At 43.6% G+C, this 9,511-nt stretch overlaps 1 protein-coding gene across 2 annotated transcripts; it reads right to left on the bottom strand.

Moving 5' to 3' along the window:
* Positions 1 to 211: 211 nt before the first annotated feature.
* On the bottom strand, positions 212 to 4,083 carry si:dkeyp-34c12.1 (uncharacterized protein LOC570187 homolog). Of its 2 annotated transcripts, none has more exons than XM_048999366.1 (8): positions 3,550 to 4,083; positions 3,314 to 3,401; positions 2,049 to 2,170; positions 1,845 to 1,943; positions 959 to 1,158; positions 697 to 757; positions 554 to 616; positions 212 to 451 (listed from the first exon to the last, which is right to left on the bottom strand). In XM_048999366.1, the coding sequence occupies exons 1-8, from the start codon at positions 3,838 to 3,840 to the stop codon at positions 275 to 277; spliced, it is 1,101 nt and encodes a 366-aa protein (XP_048855323.1). In that variant the 5' UTR covers positions 3,841 to 4,083; the 3' UTR covers positions 212 to 274. The 2 variants fall into 2 exon arrangements, with proteins under 2 accessions (XP_048855323.1, XP_048855324.1); XM_048999367.1 differs by having other exon boundaries at positions 212 to 448.
* Positions 4,084 to 9,511: the final 5,428 nt, after the last annotated feature.

The raw sequence follows: 9,511 nt of genomic DNA, 5'->3' as shown, positions 1-9,511 counted from the left end.
TTCTTGTTCCTGTCTTACTTGCTATATGCATGAAAAGAGGGAAGACCATTAAATCAGAAACATCACAACCATAAAATCAAATACATTAAATGATATGAACTGCTATACTTACAGTAATACTGCCATCTTGTGTGGTAATCTGGTAGTGCAGGCTATTTGAAAGCAGTACGAGAGAACTGCAGCTACTCTTCAAAAGAAACATCAAAACTGGTTGAATAAAACATAGAAAATCCTTTATTTTTATTAATTACATGGACAAACATGATCCTATGAGCTACTTGAGAGCATGTATTTTCTTCAAAATGGCCTCCCGTTCCAGAAATTTCTCCTTCCTCGATGCAATCCTCTTGGAGCGTCTAAGGACTTTGGTCATGTCCATCTCTTCTTCCTTCTGTGGCTTTTTTTGAACCTTTAGTGCTGCCACCTGAGTCTTGGTCTCTATCAACGTCTCCTAGGACCATAAATACAGACCTCAATTCCAGCAACAAACTGAACCTGATGTTTACCAACCCATCCCAGGGCGGTCTACAAGTAATAATGACATGCAAGTCACCTCTGCTTGTGAAATCTTCAACTTAAGATCAGATACCTCCCTCTTCAAATCCTCCACTTTTGCCTGGTTTGAAAGAAACGTGCATTTCGTGAGTGAATTCAGCACGACTGCAAATGAAGACAAGCAGTGATGTGATTCTATACCTGTTTCTGACTGATCTTGTCGGTGAGACTTTCCATCTCCTTACGATGATGTTCTTCATTGCTAAGAAATGTACAGAAACATTAAAATGCTCTAGTACACCAAGCAAATTACTTCTTGGAACAAAGAATCATTCATGGAGAAGAAGCTCCATACTTGTTTACTTGAAAGTTCAGGAAGCCTAGAGCAGCATCGATCTGCACACCCAACACTGCTCCCACATCCTCAGACAGGAACCCTGCACCAGGACTGCACCCAGCCTACCTGCAGAGCTGCTGCAGCCTGGACAGCTTCTCCTCCAGCCCCACTAGCCTTGACCGCTCCTCACGCGTGGCAGACTGAATGTCTGCAGCTCTAATACGCTCCAGGACAGATTCAAAGTCCATATTCTCGACTTCAGCCGCTGGCAGCTTCCTGCAGAGGAAGTCTCTACCCAGCTGCAGGATCCGATCAAAGTCAGCCAGCTGAAACATCAAACATAGCTGCACAAAATATGCTACAAAATTTTGTGCAACATGTAGTAATAATTATGATAAAACGTATCTATATGGAGCCCTGCTGACACACAAGGATGCTTTCCAGTGCATGTTTGTACTGGAGAAGGGCAGCCCAATTCCAAGTCAACCTTGCAAACTGATTGATGATGCATTATAACATTCCTTAAAGATACGTTTTTAACTGAAGCTTAAAAGTTGAAATAGATTGAACGTCAGGCACTGTGGCAGTGCATTCCAGTGTTGAGGCAGCAACGCTAAAATGCCTTGCCACCCACTGGAGATAACCTAAGCCTAGGTACCGAGAGGGAACTGCAAACTGAGGATCATAAGGTATGAGCCTGTGGTGGGAAAGAAGGTTAGATAGGAAGGAGCAAGTTCATGAAGAGCTTTGTAGGCGATAAGTATTACTTTTGTCCATACAGTGTGTATAAAGTATTAGAAACCTGGCCATTACACCTATAGGAACTTTTATGACGTCCATAGGCGTCAGTATGGAGCTGGTCCCCCTTTGCAGCTGTAACAGCTGCCACTCTTCTGGGGAGGCTTTCCACAAGATTTTGGGTGTGTGTGGGAATTTTTGCCCATTCATCCAGAAGAGCATTTGTGAGGTCAGGCACTGATGTTGGACGTGAAGGCCTGGCTCACAATCTCACCTGGGCCAGGTCTCCTTGCACTTTGTCTCTGATGGCCAGGGCAAGATCTTTCTTCTGCTCTTCGTCCTTAAGCTGCTTCAGCAGCACGCATAACTCTGCCTAAATCATAGACACTTGATCCACACATAAACCCACAAGAGATGCTCCAAAAAAATGCCACAATTCAACGCTATCGATTACTCAGCCCAACCATTCACATCTCACCTTCAGCTGTCGAACCTGCCTCTCGTTTTTAGCACGCTCGACAAACTCGAGGTCCTCTGCAGTCCACTGGTAGCCCTGCATGCCCTTGATGAAGCATTCAAGATTCATCTCATTCTGCTGCACTGCAGTGAGAGAGGGCAGAATGAAAAAAGGACGAAGGAGAGCAATGGAAGTTTCTCATTTATATCCGGTCCAGCATCCTTTCAGTTGCCAGTGTACTGTTAATTAACCAGTGCTGAATATGCATGGGTCATGTGCATCTATGGTGGAGTCAAAGGTTGCGGTTGATATTTTCACTATCACTGACTGGTGTGAAGTGCACCACCTGACAGCTAGGGTTGCACCGGTCAACCAGCCATCAATCTGAATCAGCCGCTTGTTGCTCCCAATATCTGACTAGCAACTGGCTGGTTTTTCGTTTGTTTCAGCCAGTCCGTGTTCTGCAAGTGGACGCCCCACGCACACAGATAAGCGCCGCTTTCCCCGCGTTTGCTGAAGCGGCATGAGCTTATCCGTCTACCATCTGCACGAATGTAGACAGCGAACGTTTAAGCTCAGCGTCTCAGGTGGTGAATGAGAGAAACCAACAGCTTGTGATAAAGCTGAAATGCTTCTTTTTGTAAAGAATAACTGGGTTTAAAGAGCCATAAAGCAAATACCAGTGGCAACAAAAGGCAATATAGTTCTCTATAGGAGTCATTTATTAAAATATTGACAAAATTTAAATAAATAAAAAAAAAACTGCTGTAGGCACTTTGAGCTTCACTCATTGCACTAAACGTGACTTGATGTAACATTTTAAAAATTAGTTTATTTTGATTTTATGCCATTTTACAAGGCTGAGACCTTTTTTTGCTTTATATCTTGAAATCATACAATACTTAATAATGTAACAACTTAAAAACTGCCGATGCTATAATTACGCAACATTTATGTTTCTTGTCGTGCTAATGCAATTTTACATGGCTAGACATTTTCTCCCGCTTAAAGCCTATTCAGTCTGTTAGAGAGAAAAACGGATTGTATTGAGATGTATTCTTATTCATTTAGTTTCTTTCTTTAAAAAAAAAAGCACAAAATCTGCAATCGGTTCAGGAATTGACTAATTTGCCTGTTTACATTAAAAAAAAAAAAAAAAAAAAAAAAAAAAAAAAAAAAAAATCGGCAATCGGAATCGTCCATGAGAAATCACGTTGGATGCCTCCCTGCTGACAGCCTTCTGGACCGTGTGATTGTGACGTCACCCGGGGGTTCCCGCAACTCACCTGCGGCAGTGATCGTACTGTGCCTCCGGACTCTGTGCTCCCGCTCGCCTCCACCCTGCACCTCTTCTGCGGCAGGTGCACAACAATTCTAGAGGAGTGGGTTATAAAAGAGGCAAATAAACCTCCTTATACCCTTACGGAGCTTCTGTAACAGTCTTCCTGTGCGATATTGATTTTACTGATGTTTACCAGTAAAAGTGGAGCCTTTTAGACAGAAGGGCACCGACACCTCATACCCGATCTATTCCATGTGCGGACGCTGGGTAGTTCGTGCTCCCCCCCTCAGTCTGGCGAGGCTGCTTACAGACCGTCGGTCCTTCGGGTGTCCGGGCTGGGGCAAGCGAACCCCGGTCCCTCTGAGACGCTGGAGGGGTGCGGGGCAACTGTCTCCCCGTGGGGAAAGCATTGGCCCCCTTAATCCACGGCTTTATCTGCGAGCACACGGCGGGGTCTTTGGTCGGGGGCTCGTTTTTATCGCCGTTCTTCGCCTTTCGTCGGCTTTGCGCCGGCTGCTTTGACGAATTCATGTTAACGGCGCTTTGGGGCCGGAATCACACGGTTTGGTAAATTGGCTGCAAATAAATGACGCGTAAAATAAGATGAAATAAAACGTCGCAATAACTACGAACACTATCACAGCGATTTCGACTTAAAAATCAGTGAATGTGGCCGACACTGTATTAACACGTACGCCATCAACTGACAGATTTAATTTTACCGCACTTATATTACGGGAAACTCCATCAGCACCCAGGCATCGCGTTTGAGGTTTAAATCTCCGCCTGCAGTTCTTATTGGACAGACCCATTTTAAGAGACACGCCCACTCACATCCGGGTCTCGCCATGGACCCGTACTTTCTTCACCGCCTCTAATAGTAGGAATTATTAATAATAATGATGTGATTGTAATAATAATTATTGTTTTAGTTACTCCCGTAGCCGAATAGTCGCCTCCTTGTTACAGCCATAACCCGGTAGCTGAGATATTACTTTTTATCCAGTTTTTTTTACAGACTAGAGGAATGGGTTTCTTGCGAGATGTTTTTATAAATGAACAGGACTGAAAATAGCATATAACTGCAATTACATTTAAGGCATTGTGTTTAAATAAAAAGACGGAAAAAAACATTTTAAAGTCAGGCGATTCACTTGTCATATACATACTTATACAAATTTATCATATAGACAACTGATTAAGATCAGTGGCCTGTACTACGACGCTGGGTTACTGGCTTATCGGGGTAACTTGTCGGATTTAAGGTAGTCTGGCCAAAATGTAAGTGAACTAATATGAAGTCCATTTAGACTGGTACGTTAAATCCGACAAGTTAACTCGATAAGCCAGTAAACCGGCTTCGTAGTACAGGCCACTGATACCCTCCTCTTCAAATCTTGAAGTTCGGCATCACTGTTTTGTGAATATAAACACTGCCCAGGGAAATAGTTATTCTTTATCGTGCACAGCTATCAAACAGTTTTCCCTGTCAGCTTTATTGTATTTCTTAGCGTCAATATTGTAAGATATTTTAAATATACATCTCAGTTGTATTCTTCTGTGCTAAAGAATCAAACACAATAGAATAGAAGCTTTATTGTCACTGTATTAAATACACAATGAAAATGGGAGTGTTGCCCCAGTTTAGTGCAATAAAAAAGACACTTTACTTAAGGCCACGTGTTTAGTCATTTATATACACATTTATAACAAATAACAATGTATTAATAAAACACCATAAATATTTATGCATAACATTATAGCCACGTGTATTATGTATTATTAATTCTTTATGACGCTTTCATCTATAATTGTCATGTCCTGCGTTCCTGCCCACTTGTTCTTCTGGCTAACGAGCCACACCTGCTGCTAATTTGTCTTACCTCTCATTTCATCCCTTGTCTACTTCACTACTCAAGCTGCCCCTTGTCTGTGCCCTCGTTAGTGATGCATAAGAGTGCCTCCCAGGGCTGTGCTCCTTAGTCTGGTCAGTACTGCCCTTGTTTGATCCCCATGTGGCTTACACTATGCTTATCCTGTTTGGTTCCACAATATGCTCTTATGCCCACTCCTGCATTTCCCTGATATTGTGACAGAATGTCTGGACTCCTCAAGCTGTCCAGCAGCCTTTTGGGAGAGCCCTTTGTTTTCAGTATTATGGCTTGTGCTCTCTTCCTCAGTTGCTTGTTTCTCGTTTCCACCCAGTGCTCCAGTGTGCACACAGGTGGCTTGTGGATAACCGTCTCATTGACCCCTGTAAGTGACAATGACCTGAGTGACACTGAGCCGGAGGAGGACCCCGAGGAGACTGCAGGCCTGTGAATAGCCCCATTGGAGTGGATGCCCTGCTGGTCTTCCTATGGTGACAAGGAGGACCTGCCCATACCTTTCTCCAAACGCCACAGCTGTGCTCCAGGTGAGTGAATGATCAGTAATTGCCATGGTTGAGCAGGTCTGGTCGACCCATTATGCTCTTAGTCCTTCTTAACGACAATTAAACGCCAATGAACAGAAAGTATGCAGCAGGATTTTGTTCAGTCAGGAGGTGGCTTTGTTCATGAAAAGCAAAATGTCATGCAGGGTATTTAAAAGTTAAATGGCTCAGATGTCATGTACAGGAAAGTGGAGTATTAGTGGATTATGTAAAAACATCTTGTGCAATAACAAAATAATTCTCTTCGTTATGTGGTAGCACCTGCATCTTACAATCTGTCACATGTTTTTGTAATAGAGCCTGAATGAAATATGTAGTGAATTTTGTAATTATTACATATTGTGCTGGTAATTACAAAATGTGGGTGTTGCACTTTTTAATTATGAAAATGCAATACAAACAAACAAAATGAACGTCGTCTGACACCTAGTCATGTTATTATGTAATGTCGGGTAATTATTATTCCCTGTAACGATGCATTAAGTGCTTGCATCATAATTTAAGTTTGAAGTCAAATACTTCTCATAGGTGAATGAGTAGTATTTGAAATAAGCAATTATGTGTAATATTCTGTTTTACACACATCACTGTTGCCTCCAAGGGTGGCAGTTTGAATCTTGCCTTTGCGCTGTCTGCATGGAGTGTGCATGTTCTCATGTAATAAGCTTCCTCTGGATGCAGTTTCCTGTAGCAATCCAAAGGCACACGTTTAGTTTGCCATTATGAATGATGCCTCCTTTGTGTTCTGTGCAGCCTGTGGGCTCCAGGTCGCCTTCTAACCTAGACCAGGATGCATGGCTGAAAGATGGATTATTCCAGTGAAGGGGAGTAAATGAGGTTAAACTTATTTCAAGTTAAATTTTTGTTATATTAATTAGATTAATATTAGATAATTAAGTGCCCTGTAGTGGGTTGGTGCCCCATCCTGGGTTGTTCCCTGCCGTACACCTGTAGCCCCCAGGATAGGCTCCAGACCTTAGTGACCCTGAATAGGACAAGTGTTGTCATAAAACTGATGGATGATTAATGTCACGTAATCTTTAGAACTATGAAAATGTTTTCCTTTAATTTTGAAATGATAAATATTTAAATATAACAACTTCCTTTTGAGAAATGATGTTTATTTGTGAGTGCATGGTTTAACTGGTTTAACTGGTACTGGGTAAGCAGGATCGTTTATCGACTTGTTGTGTAAATGCCAATCGGTGTATTTGTGCAGAATAATTTGTTTTATTCAAACCACATTGCTCACAAGGTGGAGTCTGATCTTCAATACTGGAAATGAAACCAAAACCGGTTCATTCACTTTACAGAACTTGCATTGCAATACCTATCCGTTCCAGACATCCTACCTTTCGGGGAGGCAGGTGAGGGGCATCGGCCAGGGCAGGGCTGATAACCAATGCTTGACTGCTAGACTCCCGGAATCTCCGGGAGAGGTGGGGTGTCTGCCTCCTCTGCACCGGTAGAACACGTTTTCAGTCTTGCAGGCAAGATAAACTTTGAAAGTATGTGGGCACACCTATTTATAAGAATTGCCTAAATAAGCCGCGCCTATTGCTGGCTGCAGCTGAACTTGCTCATAGATGTTTCCGTGTCACAATCACTTCACTTGTGGTTGACCAGGGCAGCTATAGCAGGTTTGGAATATATAGAACGGACTTGTTGGAAAGGTGTCCAATGATGGTGCCAGGCTGACTTCTCTTCTGATTGACCCCCCCGACTCCGTGTTGTGGTTTGATGTTGCAGATTGCTTAATTGCACACCTGTGTCGTCAATGCATGTGGCTTACGTGGCCAATTCCTGTAATTACTACGGGTGTTCAAGTACTCTGCTCTATTGGAGGTGTTCTGTACAACTGTAAGAGACGTGACTGTGAAGTGGTTGGTCACGCAAGCTCAGACGGGGACCTGATCACACCCAACCTGAATGGCAGCAATCAGCCACGTTCCAACATCTAATGAAAAGCATTCTGTTTATTTGTTTGACAGGGAAAATATACAGTATATTAACAACTCTGTAAATATCGCGCAGTTAGCCGAAAGGCTAGTTTTTATCTGCAATCCCAGGGTCATTCATTCAAGATTTGAGGGATTCAGTTGTACACACACAACATGCAGTGAAATGTAACCCTGGTCACTCCGGCCAGCTGTGCCTGATAAGAGAATAGGAACATGGGGAAAAGAGAGTAAGATATAAAATATAAGTGATAACAATATAAAATACGAAATATATTCAGCTGTACATAATCTATACATAAGTGACATCAGAGTGATTGTGCTGTGCAATATGAGCGCAATGTGCAAGAGACCTGAGAAATGTACTGACAATTATAGACAGTATGAACTGAGTGCAAACATTGCTGATGGAATAATGGGCACATGTACAGTGTGATGTCAGTGTTACAGTGACTGAAGTCACTGTAGAGTCCAGTGGGAGACCTAGGGCTATTGAGTATTGTCTTGGTTTAGGAGCCTTATAACCTGGGGATAAAGGCTCGTTTTTGACCTTTTAGTTCTGGTCATAAGGCTGCGGAACCGTTTGCCTGGGATCAGCAGGCGAAACGGACAGTTATGGGGGTGGGATGGATCCTTGGAGATTTTTGTTGCTCTAGTCCTACAGCGGCTGGTGTCTTGTAGAGAGGGCAAGGCAGACCTGGTGCAGCGCTCAGCTGCTCTAACCACCTTCTGCAGGGCTTTCCACTCCTGGGCAGAGCAGTTCCTGAACCGCGATGCGATGCTCATGGTCAGGATGTTCTATACTGAACAAAAATATAAACGCAACACTCTTGTTTCTGCTCCCATTTTTCATGAGATGGACTTAAAGACCTACAATTCATTCCAGATACACAATATTACCATTTCTCTCAAACATTCCTCACAAATCAGTCTAAATGTGTGATAGTGAGCACTTCTGCTTTGCTGAGATAATCCATCCCACCTCACAGGTGTGCCACATCAAGATGCTGATCTGACATCATGGGTAGTGCACAGGTGTACCTTATACTGCCCACAATAAAAGGCCACCCTGGAATGTGCAGTTTTTTGCTTTATTGGGGGTCTGGGGACTCAGAACCGGTCAGTATCTGGTGTGACCACCATTTGCCTCATGCAATGCAACACATCTTCTTCGCATAGAGTTTATCAGATTGTCAATTGTGGCCTGTGGAATGTTGGTCCACTCCTCTTCAATGGCTGTGCGAAGTTGTTGGATATTAGTGGGAACTGGTACACGCTGTCGTATACGCCGGTCAAGCACATCCCAAACATGCTCAACGGGTGACATGTCCGGTGAGTATGCTGGCCATGCAAGAACTGGGACATTTTCAGCTTCCAAGAACTGTGTACAGATCCTTGCAACATGGGGCCGTGCATTATCTGTCTGAGTGGCTGGTCTCAGACGATCTTGGAGGTGAACCTGCTGGATGTGGAGGTCCTGGGCTGGTGTGGTTACACGTGGTCTGCGGTTGTGAGGCCGGTTGGATGTACTGCCATATTCTCTGAAACGCCTTTGGAGACGGCTTATGGTTGAGAAATGAACATTCAATGCACGAGCAACAGATCTGGTTGACATTCCTGCTGTCAGCATGCCAATTGCACGCTCCCTCAATGCTTGTGGCATCTGTGGCATTTTGCTGTGAGACAAAACTGCACATTCCAGGGTGGCCTTTTATTGTGGGCAGTATAAGGTACACCTGTGCACTACCCATGATGTCAGATCAGCATCTTGATGTGGCACACCTGTGAGGTGGGATGGATTATCTCAGCA

Source organism: Brienomyrus brachyistius, unplaced genomic scaffold, assembly GCF_023856365.1.
Source record: "Brienomyrus brachyistius isolate T26 unplaced genomic scaffold, BBRACH_0.4 scaffold44, whole genome shotgun sequence".
Classification (NCBI taxonomy): domain Eukaryota; kingdom Metazoa; phylum Chordata; class Actinopteri; order Osteoglossiformes; family Mormyridae; genus Brienomyrus; species Brienomyrus brachyistius.
Note: the sequence above shows the minus strand (reverse complement) of the source record. Positions and strands in the feature narration are given on the sequence as shown.

Bases quoted from the DNA above. Each gene is read 5' to 3' on its own strand.
- si:dkeyp-34c12.1 (XM_048999366.1), bottom strand. From the start codon at position 3,840: ATGAATTCGTCAAAGCAGCCGGCGCAAAGCCGACGAAAGGCGAAGAAC. The intron at 2,171-3,313 runs GTGAGTTGCGGG...CTCTCACTGCAG, and splicing joins CAGTACGATCACTGCCGCAG to TGCAGCAGAATGAGATGAAT. The intron at 1,159-1,844 runs GTGAGATTGTGA...TTGATGTTTCAG, and splicing joins TGCAAGGAGACCTGGCCCAG to CTGGCTGACTTTGATCGGAT.